At 43.8% G+C, this 18,098-nt stretch overlaps 1 protein-coding gene across 3 annotated transcripts in view; it reads right to left on the minus strand.

Moving 5' to 3' along the window:
* LTK (leukocyte receptor tyrosine kinase) overlaps window positions 1-18,098 on the minus strand; it is a 105,157-nt gene that overhangs the window by 12,772 nt on the left and 74,287 nt on the right. For 2 of the 3 annotated variants that reach the window (XM_079964352.1, XM_079964350.1), the window contains 10 exons: window positions 17,750-17,900; window positions 14,364-14,495; window positions 13,882-14,041; window positions 12,458-12,640; window positions 11,638-11,736; window positions 10,602-10,754; window positions 9,280-9,390; window positions 6,655-6,841; window positions 5,109-5,199; window positions 3,369-3,433 (listed from right to left, as the gene is read on the minus strand). In XM_079964352.1, the coding sequence (XP_079820478.1) occupies window positions 3,369-3,433; window positions 5,109-5,199; window positions 6,655-6,841; window positions 9,280-9,390; window positions 10,602-10,754; window positions 11,638-11,736; window positions 12,458-12,640; window positions 13,882-14,041; window positions 14,364-14,495; window positions 17,750-17,900 (1,332 nt within the window). The remainder of the gene's footprint in view (window positions 1-3,368; window positions 3,434-5,108; window positions 5,200-6,654; window positions 6,842-9,279; window positions 9,391-10,601; window positions 10,755-11,637; window positions 11,737-12,457; window positions 12,641-13,881; window positions 14,042-14,363; window positions 14,496-17,749; window positions 17,901-18,098) is intronic. The other variant, XM_079964351.1, reaches the window with a different exon arrangement.

Here is an 18,098-nt window from a genome sequence, read left to right on the forward strand (position 1 = left end):
AAAACCTGCAAGGCTGTTGACTAAGGTGTAGTCAAGTGTAGTCTCTTGTAGTCAAGTGGAACAAAACAAGCTGTAGTGAAGGGGAACAAACTTTGGGAATATCTATCAGGAAGAATCACCTCAGGCCCATCTTTGTGTTCACCTAGAACACAAACACCTCATGCCATGGGAAAGACAAGTTCCTACATAAGCTCTAAAGTGAGCCCTGTACTGCAGGGGCTGCCCGTCTGGGGCACTCTAGATGTTGCCGAACTCCCAGGCCCATCACCCTCCAACCCCCAGCCAGTATGGCCAGTGGTGAGGGTTGATGGGAGTTGCAGTCCAGCAACACCTGAAGGGGACTACATTGGTAATGCATTATCCAATACTCCACCCCCCCAAAAAAAATATGTTTAGGGGGTACTCTCATTTTGACTTAAGAATATCACCAGGAAAGGAAATGAAGCCGCCATCGGAGGTGGTAGCAATGAAACTGACCAATCACCATGCTAGATTCCAACTCCTACTTCACACATTAAACGCTCGCTTCCGTCTGAGACTCGGGAAACACCGTGACAGGCAATGAGGCCGCCATTGGGGGTAGCAACGGAACTAACGATTCACCATGCAAGAGAAGAAACTAATATTTTTTAAAAAATTTAGTTTCTTCTCCCGTTAAGATTCACAAAATGTTTAGGAGTATGCGTCCCCCAGAAAAAAGCACTGGCATTACCCTGTGGCAATGCACGGACAATGTTGTGAGGAGCACCCATGCACATTCAGCAACTCCCATGCCAAACACAGATATTAAGGGGGCAGGGCAATGGAGATGTGAGTGGCACATGTGCTGAGGTCCCACTGCTCCTTGATGCAATGTCCCTGCATGTGAGTAAGGTAACTGGGTTTTGTTTTCCTCTGTCTTGTGGCCCATTATCCCATGTCTCCTGAAAAAAGAAGCTGCTGACAGATTAGCGACTCAACAGCTTGTGCTTAGAACAGGAGTCAGCAAACTTTTTCAGCAGGGGGCCAGTCCACTGTCCCTCAGACCTTGTGGGGGGCTGGACTATATGTTGAAAAAAATAATGAACAAATTCCTATGCCCCACAAATAACCCAGCAATGCATTTTAAATAAAAGGACATTCTACACATGTAAAAACATGCTGATTCCCAGACCGTCCATAGGCCAGATTTAGAAGGCATTTGGGCCGGATCTGGTCCTCAGGCCTTAGTTTGCCTACCCATGGTTTAGAACTTCTTAGCTGAACATTGGTATACTCCTAACCTTCCTGTCTTCTTTTGTTGTTCCTGTTTCTACACTGCAATCCCAAGCATGTTTACTCAGAATTAAATCCTACTCTGTTCACTGGGGCTTAATCTGAGGTAAAGATTGGTGGGAATGCAATGCCAGTCAGTTCCTAGGCCTCTGTCGCCAGCAAATCCTGTCCAATCCTGCTGGTTTGCCTAGCTCCTTTGCCTGTCTGCCTTGCATTTTTCTGGTCCTGTCTAAATCTGCCTCCTTGATCAATCCCCACTCCGCCTGTGTTGCTTATGCTCTAGTGAGCCTGACGGTCTCTGTGTTTTCAGTACAGTGGTGCCCCGCAAGACGAATGCCTCGCAAGACGGAAAATTCGCTAGACGAAAGAGTTTTCCGTTTTGGAGGTGCTTCGCAAAACAAATTTCCTATGGGCTTGCTTCACAAGACGAAAATGTATTGCGAGTTCCTGCGGTTTTTTCCCCTCCCCCCCCTTTTCTAAGCCGCTAAGCCGCTTATCCACTTATCCGCTAAGCCGCTAAAAGCCGCTAAAAGCCGCTAAACCGCTAATAGCGCTAATCCACTAAGCCGTCAATGGGCTTGCTTCGCAAGACGAAAAAAACGCTAGACGAAGAGACTCGCGGAACGGATTCTTTTCGTCTTGCGAGGCACCACTGTAATTTCAGCAAGTTGTTGTTCCACATCCAGCAATAATTTCTGTGGTATGGGTTTAGAAATTCTTGCCTGGTGAAATAATGACTTTGCTTCATACCTCGATGTAATTTTGGCGCTAAGAAAGGACCCAGTTATTTTCCTGTATGGTACTTTAGTGCTGCTTCCTCTTTTGTGTTATGGCGCTTTGATGTTTAAGAACATTTTCATTTGTTTTATTGTAATTTTAACTTTTTGCAAGGCAACCAAAGAACCTTAGGCAAGAAGGCTACTTCGAATTCCAAGAATAAGCCAAACATTTAATCCTGAACTGCCAAATACAATACAAATATTATTTGTATGCAGCTAGGTTCTTTGAGCACATACAGTCTATCAGGTTGTTGTTTTTTTACATCCATTAGAAGCTCAGATATAGGCATGCCACTAGGGTGGGACATTAGAGACACTTATGAGTCTCAAAAAGGGTATCAAAGAACATTCATTATACTGAAAGTTATTTTGAAATTCCATATGGAATAATTAAGCTTGTTTTTAAGATATGGGTTTTTGAGGGATAGGCTGGATATCTATTTGTGCAGAATATATAATGCTGCCATAAAGAGTCAGGCTATTTGTCAGTCAAGCATAGCATACTCAACTCTTGAGGGGGGAACAATTATCCAGGGCCTCCGGCAGAGACAGGATTTTCCTGCCATCTTATACCTGATCCATTTCAATGGGACTGAACCTGAGATCTTCTTTAGGCAAAACATCATGCGTTCCACCACTGTTACGCTCACTGAGCTGTGAGGACGGCATACCAGGAAGACTGGCCCACCTGCATCTTCCTATTGCTCCGTATGTGGAAGACTGATACTGCAGAGCACATTCAGCCACTGAATGTTATTGATGAATTGGAGGCATTTGAAACTGAACAGCAATGGTTTTTACACAACGCTTTCTCAGCAGGAGCAGTCTGAGCAGTGTGAGCTAAGAAATTCAACAGGACCCTTCTTCAAGGTCCACAATCATTTGCAACGTGCATTATTCCCGGTTCCGGGGGCGGGGGGCAGGGAGGGAACAGAGAACTGGGAAACTCAATTTCAGCAACCCTTCTAAAATAATTATCCTGGTTCACTATCTATGTATCTTGGCCTTGAATTGATTTTATGTAAGTGCTGTTGTTTTAAAGTTTTTATATTTATCATTTTTTAAATATATATGCAATTGTTTTGTGTTAGCGTTTTTATAGATGCAATTGTTTTAACTGTTTTTATATGTGGTATTATACTGCAAATCGCCTCATGGGCAAAAATGCCTCATAAATGTAAGAAATAATAATTATTAAACATTCAGCACGATATGCACCCTTTAAAGGTTTCTGCTGCTGAAAACAAAGCAAGCCCATAGTAGAGTCTCCTGAGATGTATTTTATTTTCTAGCTATGTTTTTGTTAACTTCAAGGCAGAATTTTTTTAAACACACCTGATTATCAGTGCTTCCATTAGGAAATCCATCTCGTCCTGTTCAGAACAGATTTCTGGCAATGTCTATTGAGAAGGAGAAGAAAAAGCTGAACCCATTACAAAGAAAATAAATTACTGGCAGGAGAAAACAAGGAGATGGAAGAGCTGAAGTCTTTAATCAGAGCATTTCTTGTCTCCATTTTGTCCTGTGTTTTATCCTGTAAACACCCTCAAGGAACCTAACACAATTAAAATACAATAAAAAAAATCTAACAACTTTGAAAACAAATCTTAAAACACAGTATTATAACTTAGATGCCCTTTGCACGCATCTGATACTTAAGCCTCATTATCTATAACAAAGTATATTCTGATTCACAATAGTGTGAACTTTAGGGAACTATTCTGTGGAGTTTCTGAACAGGAATAATGGTGAGGGAAGGAGGAGGGGAATAAGGGTGGAATATTTATATTCAAGTGGGTTTTGGGAGAATTTTTATACTCACCCACACAAAGGCTGGCTACAATCTGTCTCTGTATTATAAAAAATGGATGAAAGAAAATACGATTTTGCTCCATTTCTTCTGTTAGTTCTGTATTTCAGGGGTGAACTCACTTTCTTTGCGAGGACACTTCACAAAACCCAGATGAATCTAGACAACTCCCCTACCAGTTTCCCACTGCAAGGAAATGGAGGGACTGGTGGCAGGAGAGTGCCCAACCCAGCCCCCTTCCTTCTGCCACCCCCCCCCCCGGGCCCCTCTGCTAGCCCTTCCTCCTCTCTACTCTCCACCAAGGCCCATGGAGGAAAAAAAATCCTGCACAGCAATAAATGTATAGTACATTATTTCCTGCTGGAAAGCATGCCACTTGTAGTCAAGTTTCACAATCCTCAGTAGCAAAGGTGGTTCTTTGTATCATTTGCTGCCAGAGAAAAGGCTTGCTGGGCCTCTTTGGAGCCCTCCTCAGCCTGATAACCCTTCCCTCTTCTCCAAGGTATGCTTTTACGTCAGGGAAGTAGGAGTGCTGGCAGGGAGGACAAAGGTGAGTTGCAAGGCCTAATTTGAGGTGGACTTGCTTGAGAAGGCTGTTCCTCTTCCAAACTGATTTCACAAGCAGGTGTGATCACATTTTTGAAGACCCATGCTTCAAACAATAATCCAAACACATCAATCAATCATTATCCTAATTGGAGGCCCTTGTCCTGGTGCTCCCTCCACCACTTTTGGACATTAGCTGAATCATTTCTACAGAGAGAGGAACTTTTCTGTGGTGGCATCAACATAAATGTTATGTAGTGAAGTTTCACCCTGGGCCAGCAGGGGGATACTGTATATAGTTTTCACTCAGGTCTGTAGATAGTTTTCACTCAGGTCCACGTCAGTTATTTTAGGCGGGAAACGCTGGGCTGTTGTTGCTACAATGTTGACAGCCGGCTGCCTATAAAAGCAGGCCGGCTGAGCTGTTTGCAGTCAGTTCTATTCCAGCTTACAAAATAAAGAGCTACTTGGAGAAATCGCTGTGTCGTCTGCTATGTCAACCCACAACTTAACAATAAATTTGCTTCTTTATCCTTTCTACAGTTATTTTGCGGCACTAAGTCTGGGTTTCTTTTTCCAATTACTTATTTTATATTGTTTTTAATTGATCTGTAAGTCATATTTGCTACCACTGTGGCAGAAAAGTGGGATAAGGATCTCACGAAGGAATAAAATAGCAAACAAAAATCTTATTTCTGCTTATTAATGTGCACACTGACCTTGATAGCCACTTGTAGTGGGCTGGGATCCCCCATGATTCCGACCACTGTTCCTTTGTAAACTTCACCAAATGCCCCGTGTCCAAGTGCCCTGAAAGCGGTGGGTGGGTGGGGGGAATAAGACATACATTATCTCGTGCACAACCCATGGGTGTGCTAAGCAAACACTGCTGTATTCCCAAAAGAAGGAAGATCCAGTGCTGTCTACTACAGGGTAACTTTCCTTGTGAGGAGAGAGTGCTCAAATCTTACTCTGTTTGGGAAGTTTGTTTACAAATATACAACTTAAGCACTGAGTATCAGTCAAGTATCCAAGCAGCCCTGGTGTGTGTGTGTGTGTGTGTGTGTGTGTGTGTGTGTGTGTGTGTTTGACAAATTCCTCAAGGCAGTGGCCACCAGGTATTAAATGCTATTGGGCAAGCATCTCAGAAACCAGATTACATGAGATTTTTTAAAAAGTCAATTTGGGCTCTCCAAAGAACGTACTTCAAGCCATTATCTTACAAAGCCAGTCTTTCAAAATATCAAGATGGTACACATTCGTAGGAAATAAAACTGGGAAGCCATAATCAAATCTTGTTACTTTCCATTGGAACCCTGTGGCTCTGCAATTCAAAAAAGAGCAAGATTGCTGCCAAGAAAAAAACAGGGTACTGTTGCTGCTAAACAACAACAATCCTGCATTAATAGACTACTTAAATCCCATTGAGGTTTCTAGTCAGAAATGAGATGAGATTTGGGCAAAACCTGAAACAACAGTTGGTAGAGCATGAGACTCTTAATCTAAGGGTCTTGGGTTTGAACCCCATGGTAGGCAAAAGTTTCCTGCATTTCACATATTTGGACTAAATGATCCTTATAACTCTACCACTCCATGATTCCAAATTCCAGTTCTCATTTTTCTGCCTCTGCTCATGCATCTGAAGAAGTCATGCCTCCTCTACCCCAACCTGCCCATGTGCTGAAATCAGCACCTGAGGTTCCTCCATGAGCTCCCTCATCAAAAGTGAGGCAAATGGTAAATGCAGAGAGGACCGTTACACACCAGCCTGCTCTGGTGCCAAGATCATCATCTCAACCAAAGCCCTGCCATCAAATATGAGGCAGGTGGCAACTGAAGAGAGAGAGCCTTCTTGGTGGTGGCATCCGGTTTATGAAATTCACTCCTTAAATAGAGAGGATTGCCTGGAGTCTACTTTCTCACAGTGTCATGCAAAGACTGTTTCATTCCTTTGAACATTTTCTGTTTCAGCCTGACACCTGGGGAGGTGGGGGAGGATATCCAAATCTAAAGTATGCAAAGAAACCTTAAGTAACGTGTGCAACACATTCTGCACTAACTTAGTGGATACAAATGGTCTTCATTTCAGGTATAACTGAGTGCTGTGCAGGCCTATTTGTATAATCAAAGCATTTGGTACAGGATTAGGGTAACATTCTAAGCCTGCTGGTTAGCCTGTTGACATCAGAGCCACTAATATTAAAATAACACCCCAGCCTCTGCTAGGATTCCTCTTCCTACGTTAGCAAGAACGCGCTGCATTACCGGAGAAGGGAGATGTTCTTCCGTGGGATCTCCTTGAGTTCGCTGAGACTGGCTGCCTTTCCTGCAAAGCTGTAGTTGGGGTTGTAATCCGTCATGATAGTAGAAGTGCGGATTTTGCTCAGATTATATTCTGGGCTTTGGAGACGGGCCCTGGCCCCTTCAAGCTGCTTCTTCTTATGGTGATAAACTGAAGAGAAAAGTTCACAGAGGTAAAGACTGAAATAACCAACCTCTGGGAAGAGCAAAGTAATGCCCATAATAACTTTCCAATGTTTCACCTGGATGTTCTTTTGACTATTTAAACCCTGTTGTTTTTAGGCAGGATTTGCCCATTTATTGTGATCATTTCTGATGAATCATAGATAAGCAAGCCTGTCTAGGTTATCAATGCCCCAGAGGTCAATCTATAAAGTATCCAAACATTCTTGATAGAGAGCCACAAGAAAACCTCTAAGCAGATTACAAAAATATAAAACAAAACATTACAGTAATATTAAAATTCTCAATAGAAAAAATTAAACACAGGGATCTGAAAACACTCAAAAATGACTAAAAAGAAGCTAAAAAGAGATAAAATATATGAAACTTCTACATGCCTGGATAGGCTTGCCTAAGCAAAAATGTTTCAAGCAGAAATAAATTTAGTTCCTGAAATATCTGTGACTGTGAGGTTCTGTTGCAAAAAAATTCAGCCACCTGTGAATCTGCAGAACATAAAAATGACAAAATAGAAAAGCTACACTGTTCAATCAAGCTCAAAAACACCATCTTTATGCTTCTGTAAAATCCCTGATGGGAAAGGCAACTTGTGACCCTTTTTCAAAGGTGAAAAAAAGAATTCAGAAACTTCAAAACACACTGATTATGTGCTGCTTGTGGCTAATAACAGATCTGAGAGGTAATTTGGATTGCAACAATGTGACACATATGCATACAAAGCTCTGATCAGCCCCCCCCCCCACTCTGGCCATACACACAGGTATTTTGTGTAGGAAATTTGGTCAGGAGATCTAATTATACAGCTCCCACAAAACATTTAGGCAGACCTGAAAGGTGGGCTAGGGCTTTGAATGTAAATGCAAACACAGCTTGCTGAATTATTTTCTTCACTTCAGAAAAGGGTCCTTAGGTCAAAACATTGTCAGGAATATTTTACTGAGACAAGCCTTTTTTAAAAAAAGCTTGATCAAACAGTGCGGATTTATATCAAAGATTTTCTAGTTCATGTTTTCTGTATACCACACCTGTCAAGTAAGAGATGGGATTTATTGTCCCAGTAGTGTTGACCCTTGCTGCTAAAACATGCCATATTTTGAATCTATTCCCACATCTTTGTAAGTGGCTTGCTCTCCAGAAGCAGCAATGGCAGGTTGACCTCATTCACTTGAAATCATAGAGTTGGAAGGGACCCAAGGGCCATCTATTTCAACCTCCTGCAATGCAGGAATCTCAGCTAAACCACCACAACCCCACACTGTTGACTCATGTTAAGCTTGTGGTCCACCAAGACCCCTAGATCCTTTTCACATGTACTGCTAGTAAGCCAGGTGTACCCCACCCTATATTTGTGCACCTGGTTCTTCCTGCCTAAGTGCAGAACCTTACATTTGACCCTATTGAAATTCATTTTGTTAGCTTGGGCCCAGTTCTCCGATCTGTTAAGGTCATTTTGAATTCTGATTCTGTCTTCTACAGCATTAGCTGCCCTTCCCAGTTTGGTGTCACCTGCGCATTTGATGAGCAGCCCCTCAGTTCCTTCATCCAAGTCATTTATAAAGACACTGCACAACAACGGGCCCAGGACAGAACCCTGTGGCACCCCACTTTTCCCTTTTTTCCCAGGATGACAAAAACATTGCAATGTTCAACTAACCAATAAGGCTAGCAATGGAGGTAAAAGTTGTACATGTTGTACATGTATCAGCAAACTTAGCCTACTTTCAGTTACAGTGGTGCCCCGCAAGACAAACGCCTCGCAAGACGGAAAACCCGCTAGACGAAAGGGTTTTCCGTTTTGGAGGCGCTTCGCAAAACGAATTTCCCTATGGGCTTCCTTTGCAAGACGAAATGTCTTGCGAGTTTTTCCGACTTCCCCCCCCTTTTCTAAGCCGCTAAGCCGCTTATCAGCTGATCCGCTAAGCCGATAAGCCGCTAAAAGCCACTAAAAGCCGCTAATAGCGCTAATCCGCTAAGCCGTCAATGGGCTTGCTTCGCAAGACGAAGAAACCGCTAGATGAAGAGAATCGCGTAACGGATTCTTTTCGTCTTGCGAGGCACCACCGTATCCTGTTCTTTCCCTTCTCCTCTCCCTTTTGTACCTTGAGTTTTAGAATGTGGCCCTGTGTATAGGGACTGTTTATGCATTTATCTGGAAAGTGTGTTGCATTTTTATAAGTACGCAATATATTTATGACTACTATTGTGACTATTTTTTATTAAAGAGTCCAATAATGCTTAGGTTCTGTGTGATGCTGAGCAGCTCTTGGTCCTTTGAGGAGTCTACCTTTTTACATTGTCTTCCAAACACTCGACAGCCTTCACAGGATAAAGGGTAGGAAAAGGTCAGAAATGTGAATGGCCAAGGTGAGCAAATGCACCAAAAGAAGTATAACTGATGCTTCTTACCAAACGACAGGCTGCCGCAAGTGAGAGCCATTCCAAGCACCACAATCACAGCAATCACAGCCAGGAGGAGTGAGAGAGGCAGTTGTCCTTCTGGGATAGGCTCACGGAGAACTGGTCAAAACAAAACTATAATTCTACATCATCGTACGCCCACAGCTCCTATGCAATGTTTCTGGCAAAGAGAACTGTCAGTCACATTAGACCAAGAGTCCCATCTAATCCAGTGCTCTGTTTTCTAACTGTGGTCAATCACAGGACCCTGTGGATCTCATAAATTAGGGCTGGAGAATGTGCAGCTAGGTAGATGTTGTTGGACTACATCCCTGATCATCCCTGACTGCTGATCCTGCTGGCTGGGACTGATGGGAATTGGAGAAGAGAAGAGGAGAACACAGTCATGGAGGGTTATAGGTTTTCCAGCTCTTCCATCAGCAGAGCAAAATGGAGATGGCCATCCCCAAGACTTGTAACCAGAGGTCTAGAGCCTTTGAACATGATGGGTTTCATTTAGATATTCTGACAAACAGCCATTGGTATACCTATCCTACAGAAGTAGTTATGACAGGATGGGCACACTGGTGACCAACAGATATCCTAGCAAAATCTAACAGCAATCAATACTCATAAATGACCATGAAACGAACATGGTAATGAAACAAAATTAAATGGCTGCATCATTTTTAAGTCTATATGATCGCTAATCATGCACAAGAAGGGAGTCTTTATGGAAACAATGTACCCCAAATTATAAGATGCACTTCAGGAAACAATCTAGGTTGTCTAGTCAAAGGTGACTATGGGGTTGTGGCGCTCATCTTGCTTTCAGGCTGAGGGAGCCAGAATTTGTCCACAGACAGCTTTCCGGGTCATGTGACCAGCATGATTAAACTGCTTCTGGTGCCACAGAACACTGTGACGGAAGCCAGAGCACACGGAAATGCCATTTACCTTCCTGCAGCAGTGGTACCTATTTATCTACTTGCACTGGTGTGCTTTCAAACCGCTAGGTTGGCAGAAGCTGGGACAGAGCAACGGGAGCTCACTCCATCACAGGAATTCAAACAGCTGACCTTCTTATTGGCAATCCCAAGAGGCGCAGTGGTTTAGATCACAGCGCCACCCGCATCCCTAGAAAATCTACCTCAGTATTGTCTACACTGAATGGCTGTGGCTGTCTAGGATTTCAGACAGGGCTCACTCCCAGTCCTACCACTGAGCTATGTCCCTTCCCCTGGTTCATGGTATAAGGCTAGGAAAAAGCAAATAAAGGATTGTTATATATATATATATATATATATTGGGAGGATGTTCCACGTTTTTACCTGTGCATGATACATTGTCACTGGCCAAGATGGCCCCGACTGCACAAATACAGATGGGCAGGTGGGCATCAGGAGCCTGCTTGCAGATACCTGACTGGCAGTGGCTGCAATTCACGTAGATATCAATCTCCACCTCGCCATGACTCTCCATAACTAAATGAGAAGGAAATGGATACACACTAGTTTAGATTTTTCCTAAGCTCACATCTCAGACTAGATGATGCAGCTGTCATTCCCCAAGGAAGGGCAGATAGTGACTAGTGAGAACTTCCTTGTTATACCCCTTTATCTATTCTGTACCTCCTACCTAGTGGATAGGAGAGCAAAAAATAATGTCAATATATTTCATGCCTGGCAACTAATACATCCCTTTGGTTTTGGATACTGCATGGGTAAAGATAAAGGTAAAGGACCCCTGGATGGTTAAGTCCAGTTAAAGGCAACTATGGGATTTAGCACTCATCTGGTTTCAGGCTGAGGGAGCTGACGTTTGTCCACAGACAGCTTTCCAGGTCATGTGGCCAGCATGACTAAACCGCTTCTGGAGCAACAGAACACTGTGACAGAAACCAGAGTGCACGGAAATGCCGTTTAACTTCCCGCCACCTATTTATCTACTTGCACTGGCGTGCTTTCAAACTGCTAGGTTGGCAGAAGCTGGGACAGAGCAACAGGAGCTCACTCCATTGCGGGGATTCAAACCGCCGACCTTCTGATCGGCAAGCCCAAGAGGCTCAGTGGCATAGACCACAGCGCCCCCTTAGATGATTCTAAAAAGCCCAGGACATAAATTCTCACAGCCTTCTAGCAGCTATGGTGGCTCATTTATCAGAAGTAACATATTTAATGGTAACTATGAAAGTGTATACTCCATTCTGACCAAACTAAGCCTCCTTAAAAAAGTCCTCTGTGCCCTAAAACAAGAGATACTAATTGGGTATGTGGACAAGGAATGTACACTGCAGAAACAAGAGAATTGAGAAAGAGCACACAACAATGGGTGGGAAGCTGCTAAAAGAAGTGGATTACATCTCACCTGCCAAGGGACCCAGGAAGACTTCCCCAGCTGGATTCACAAAGGAAACACCATGCCGTCCATCAGCTGTGATGTCATCAGCTTCAGAGGCATGGCCACCTAGGCAAAGAAAAACCACATTTGCAAATGGAAGGATTTGCGGGTTGCCAGTTTATACCAATACTTTTTTAGTATTGACATGTTACTGATGCTTTCCACACAAGGCCTTTTAGTGCTGCTGAGGCACGGCAGTTCTGCAACCAGGAAACAGGTACATCACTGTTGTTCGGCACTTCACTCAGTATCATGCTATACTCCCATTCTAACCCCCCTAAATCCTTGCTTCTATGGCAAAGGTAGAGAGCTACAAATGATCACCAAATTCATTGCAATACCCCCCGTTTCCATGGTGTGGGTTTTCATTTGTACACAATCCAGAACACCACACTTGCCTGCTTGTCAGAAATGGAAAGGATACTGCTCTACGTGTACCGTTCACCAGGACAGCAGTAACACTGAGGACGAAGCTTCTAGATTTGAAGATTATTGTCATGGGGAGGTATGAGAATAATATCTGCATCACACCTTCTTGATGCACCATTTTGTGTGTTCACTGATTTTCCTAGTCTTTGGCTACTTCAAACTTTCATTGAATGAAATGATTATTCAGTCTGGCACACACTGAAATTAAGGTATAGCCCAGCCTTCCCCAGCCATATGTTGTTGGACTACAACTCCCATCATCTCTGCCATTGGCCATGCTGACTAGGGCTGATGGGAGTTGTAGTCCAAATCATCTGGGCAGCACCAGATAGAGGAAAGTTCAAATAGTCTAGCATACCTTTGTAGCCTCCACCTCCTCCACCAGATGTACAAGCTCCTCCTCCTCCACCAAAACCACCGGAGGTGGCCCACTGAAGTTTCTCTAGAGCTTGCTGGCAGGCCTCGCCACCTTCTCCACCCTCCAGAAGTGATTTCCCAGCCCAAGGAAACTTGGTGATATCTTCCCAGCCACCACCTCCACCTATAACAAACACACAGAGGCGAGTGCATTAAAAGTAAGAACACAACTTTCACAGGCAGACACTGGCATCAAAGTTAAATCTTTTATAAATGCAAGTGGAATTCCATTCCACAAACAGCTTTCAAATACTTTGTCATTACATGCTGATAACACACATCACTTTGTGATACAATAATGTGACGTGGGTGGTTTAAACCACTGAGCCTCTTGGGCTTGCCGGTCGGAAGGTTGGCGGTTCGAATCTCCTTATACTGAGTCAGACCACAGATCAATCAAGCTCAGAACTGTCTACACTGGCTGGCAGTGGTTTTCCGGGCATTCAGACACAGAGTCTCTCCCAGGCCTACCTGGGATGCAGGGAACTTAACCCAGGGTCTTCTGCATCCAATAGCCATCAAGCTATGCCACTTCCCCAAAGGTCACAAAACAAAATTCTAACAGCAGTTCTGTTGTTCTTATACATGAATGGACCAGGGATGTATTTCAGGGATACATGGGTATGGGGACATTCTCCCCACCTAAGAAAACCACTGCTTTGGAACCATGATACAAAAGTTGAGGGACACAGGTGTCGCTGTGGTCCAAACCACTGGGCTTCTTGGCCTTGCCGATTGGAAGGTCGGTGTTTCAAATCCCCACGATGGGGTGAGCTCCTGTTGCTCTGTCCCAGCTCCTGCCAACCTAGCAGTTTGAAAGCATGCCAGTTCAAGTAGATAAATGGGTATCACTGCAGTGGGAAGGGAAACAGCATTTTCATGTGCTCTGGTTTCTGTCACAGTGTTCTGTTGCACTAGAAGCCATTTAGTCATGCTGGCCACAAGACCTGGAATGCTGTCTGTGGACAAACGCTGGCTCCCTCAGCCTGAACTGAGGTGAGCGTTAAAACCCCATAATTGCCTTTGACTGGACTTAACCATCCAGGGGTCCTTTACCTTCACCTAATGTTGTAAGCATGGTGTAGATTTAAATACCTAAGGGTTAAAATTTCTGTTGTTTAAAAGGGAAGTTTGCAGTGACTCCCTGGAATGATGGATCCACTGGTTTACACTAGCAAAGGTAGTGAAACATAAGTAAAGAATGTCTATGCCTCCAACATCAATTCTAGGGCCCTCCTGCCACAGGAAAGCAGGCAGGTGGTGGCTGGTTAAGAGCAGGCTGAGGTTGGTGGAGTCTCCAAAAGCTGCAGACGTGGTTTGTTTGGCTGTGAAATCTAACATATATTATAAGCTATAGATCCTCACCTGCTGCCCCAGTCCTCCCACTGACTCCAGGGACTGCTGTGCTGTTCACATACTGTTCCAAGAACATATCATCCAGGGAGCCATCCTGATATTTCATGTAAGCCTTCCCTCCACCTCCTGCTGCTACAAGCAAAGGTTCGAATGCGCCATTCTTCTGCTGCTGAAAAAAGCACACACACACAAGCACATGAAACACAATAAAGGAACTGAGAGAATGCAGCCGGTTCAAAAGCAGACACCAGGTTTTAAAAGGAGACTCGGATATAAACGACTGAAAAATGCATGAATGGCAATGCAGAGAGACTTGAGCAACCTCCGGTGCACATTCAGCACCAACAGGTACAGAATCAAAAACTCAATACAGCAGGCTCTGCATCTGTGCTGCCTGCCATGTGTTGATGGGCTTTTGCTCTATTGGCTTTTCCTTTTCCTAGGTGCTTTTCAGAAAGAGGCTGGAGAAAAAACACAACATGAGAACTTACTCTAAAGATGTACGTTGCTCCTCCTCCACCACCCCCTCCGCCTGCCCATTCAGTCAGTCCTCTTTCTTTCTTGTACTCATCTTCAATTTCTGATGATTCCCCCAGGCAGATCTGCTCAGTCTGAGAATTGCTCTGAAAGAGAGAGAAAAAGAGGGAATGGCTAAAGACCAGCAAAGTGCTTGGGGGCAGGTTTACTGCCCATTAATTAAGGGGTCTTCTTTTTTAATCCTCGGTTAAAGCAAATTTCAACTAATTGGTAAATCGCATTTACCGGTAAATAAGCTTATACACTGTACAGCAGGGATTCTCAAACTGAGGTCTGTGGACCACCAGTGGCCTGCAAGCGTCACTGAGGTGGTCTGTGATATTTCTATGAATATGTGGTTGAAGGTGGGCGATGGCACATTCATCACATTGGCTATTCATATTGATTTTTTATTGTATTTTTATTGCTTCCTTTATTCTATCATATTGCAATTTGAATTATATGGAATTACAATTGCTACCACCAAGAAACATCAACAACTTTCACATGGTCTTTGGGGTGGTGGAGTTTGAGAACCGCTGCTGTACGACATCTGTGAACTTGTCATTTTGAGGACCCTGAAACAGGACAGGGGTTGCTTATTTTAAATGGGAGATTACAAACAAACTGGCAGCACCACTTGTTAGAAGAAAAGGTAATTTTAAATACTTTGTTTTATCTTCAAGTGTGGAAAAGTAGTAACCAGCCCAGTTCAAGCGGCTAATTTAGAAAGAGAGTTTGCTGGTGAGGCAATGCAACCAAACAACCAATCTCCTGTGTTTTCCATTCTCTCTCTCTTAAGATGATGAGCCAGCATGTCCTCACTGCATGTCCCTGTGTATTTACAGCAACATTTTCTCATTCAGGCATTACAACATTAACCAGGACATGCATAGCATAGAAGTGGCAACCTGGTCTGCCACATAAACTGTGAACTGGCTCTTAATATGCCTTTACTTTTTCGATGGGCCCAATGTCATCGTTGGGGAAAGCACATGAGAGTAATAAATGGCTGACTAAATTTGGGTTTACTTGAGACAGACAATTCTTAACTGATCTTTTTAGTATGCCTTTGTAGAGATTATACAAATCCTCATTAGCACATTTGAAAAGCCTCTGTTTTATGAGGCTCAGATTTGATCTATAGACTTCATGTTCTCTGCAGGGAGAATTCATTTTTACTTTCCCTTTATACAGAGCCAAAGACAATGAGGCAATGACACTACTGTATAAATAATAGTGAAGGCCAAAAGCCAGCAAAATGCAATCTGTGCAGAAATATGTTTTGCATGAATTCTAGTGTGAAGATCACAGCACTTCACCAAGTGTGGTTGTTCCATTTAAGGCAAGGGAGGAATGCTGCCTTTGAACGCAATGAGGACTTGATCTTTCAACACCAGTGTGTAAAAACCTACATGTTCTTAGTAGAAAATGCAATTAAATTCAATCTGGAGAACAATGTAATTTATTTGAAGGACAACATGTGGTAGCTTCATTAAAGCAAATGGATGAAAGGAGCCAAGCTCACACATCAATTTTGAATTCCAGAATCAATATTTTAAAATAGACATGCTGCGGTTATTATTTTTGTGTGTGTTTTGTTGTTGTTTCAGCCTCTCTTAGAACCAGTTTACACTTTTAGCAGAAACAAGTGGTAAGGACCCCTTGATGGTTAAGTCCAGTCAAATTCAAATATGAGGTGCAGTGCTCATCTCGCTTCAGGCCGAGGGAGCTGGCATTTGTCCACAGACAGCTTTTCCAGGTCATGTGGCCAGCATGACAAAACCACTTCTGGCACTACAGAACACTGTGATGGAAGCCATAGCGCACAGAAATGGCGTCTACTTTACCATCGCAGCGGTACCTATGTATCTACTCACACTGGTATGCTTTCGAACTGCTAGGTTGGCAGGAGCTAGGATAGAGCAACGGGAGCTCACCCCGTTGCACGGATTCGAACTGCTGACTTTAAGATCAGCAAGCATAAGAGGCTTAGTGGTTTAGACCTCATTGCCACCCGTGTCCCCCTCGTACCTTTACAAGTGGTAAACCTTTACCTGGACTATACCATTTCAGGCTGCAGTGGGTGGGTCCTTTGTCACTGCCCACTCGTCAATGAAAAATATAACTCTCCCAGCACCAGAAAAACAGCCTAGCAAGCAGAATGTCAGGCAGTACACCAGGAACGCAAAGTGTCATTTAGATCCAGGGGTCAGGGAGAACATGCAGCTTGAACAATCTGGGGAAAGCTTTACCACTTGACTCCGCTGCATGTATAAAGCTACCTCCTGTAATGACTTTTTTTAGTATGACTATCCAGCTCCTTCAAGACATTCAGTCTTTTGGTACCTGGGAATGATCCAGAGGATATAGGCTCATCCACACTTCCATTTGCCTGACTGCTTTTCCCTGTTAAACCCAAGCTTTAGGAAATGGCACAAACGGCCATAGGATTTTCTGCTGATTGATGTTTGTTACTATTTAGAGCTAAACAGTGGGTTTTCTGGGGGGGAGTGGCAGGGCAAAGGCAAAACTGCTCAGATCTGTGCCTAGAAAGCATGAGACAAGTGAAAATGTGGATGGGGAGGAACTGGTCAGATGATGTTCAGAATGCAAGGGTGAAGATGAGGTTGTCAAGTGTAAGCCAGCAAGCTGGAAGCTGCAGAAAGTTTCTCAACTCTTCCAACCACCCAAATGATCAGATGGCAGAGTTTGACCCCTCTATGCAATGCAGCCTCAAGATAATCTGTGGGATCGCAGACACTCTGAGGCTGTACAAGGAAACTTTTGATGAGCTCAAGAGCAGCTGTCAATCACCATGTTCCTCACAAAGAAACCACCAGGTGTGCCCACGCAACCCACCTCTGCATCTGAACCACTGTCAAGCACTTTTTCTGGCTACTAGTCAACCCACCTGGTCCTCATATCATCTGAAGCATCATCCAGAGAGGGAGAGAAGGAGGAAGACTAAGAGCTGCATTTGTCCCTCAACAGTAAGTCCAGCAATTTTAAATGGTTTTTAAATGGTCTTCTAGGAGTCATTCTGGGTTTATGGGATTTTGCATACATGTGCAATGGCCAGGAACGTAACCCCCATATAAGATGTGAGTTACCTGTATTCCCTAAGTTGCTGCTGCTGTTAGTCCAAAGAGGCTAAGAGAGTCAATACAGGTAGCAAAAAGTAGCAGCAAACCTCCATGTTAGTGTGAACCAGTTATTTGAGGTACTTCCTGTCCCAACTTCCCGTTTCTCAGTTACCATCACTGGGGAAGCTGTATCCTGGAAATATGCTAATCCTTAACCCACTTTCACAATCTGACACTTTATCTTGCATCCAGTGTGGAAAACCTCTGTTCCTCACCCCTGGACAGGCATCTTCCCCTTGTTGCCCCACCAAGATGTAGAGGAGCTCATCCTTCTCCATTTTGAAGATGGCTGAAATAAAGACCCCATAGGATCGCTTGTAGTGGTTCTTGGCTCCATTTCCTCCAGCTGCTCCGTATGCAGAAATCCTGGGGGAGGGGGAAGAAGCAATTAGGAAGAAATCTACACAACCACAGCCAGGTCCCAAAGCAGCTCCAGCTGCAAACTCTTCATTAGGGACACCAAGGAGACCATGCTTAGATCAAAGACTTCAAAGAGACATCAGCTATTTAGCTGCAGCATCCCCCAAATCACCCACCCACATCGAATACAGGAATAGCAGAACA

Source organism: Podarcis cretensis (assembly GCF_951804945.1).
Source record: "Podarcis cretensis genome assembly, chromosome: 1".
Classification (NCBI taxonomy): domain Eukaryota; kingdom Metazoa; phylum Chordata; class Lepidosauria; order Squamata; family Lacertidae; genus Podarcis; species Podarcis cretensis.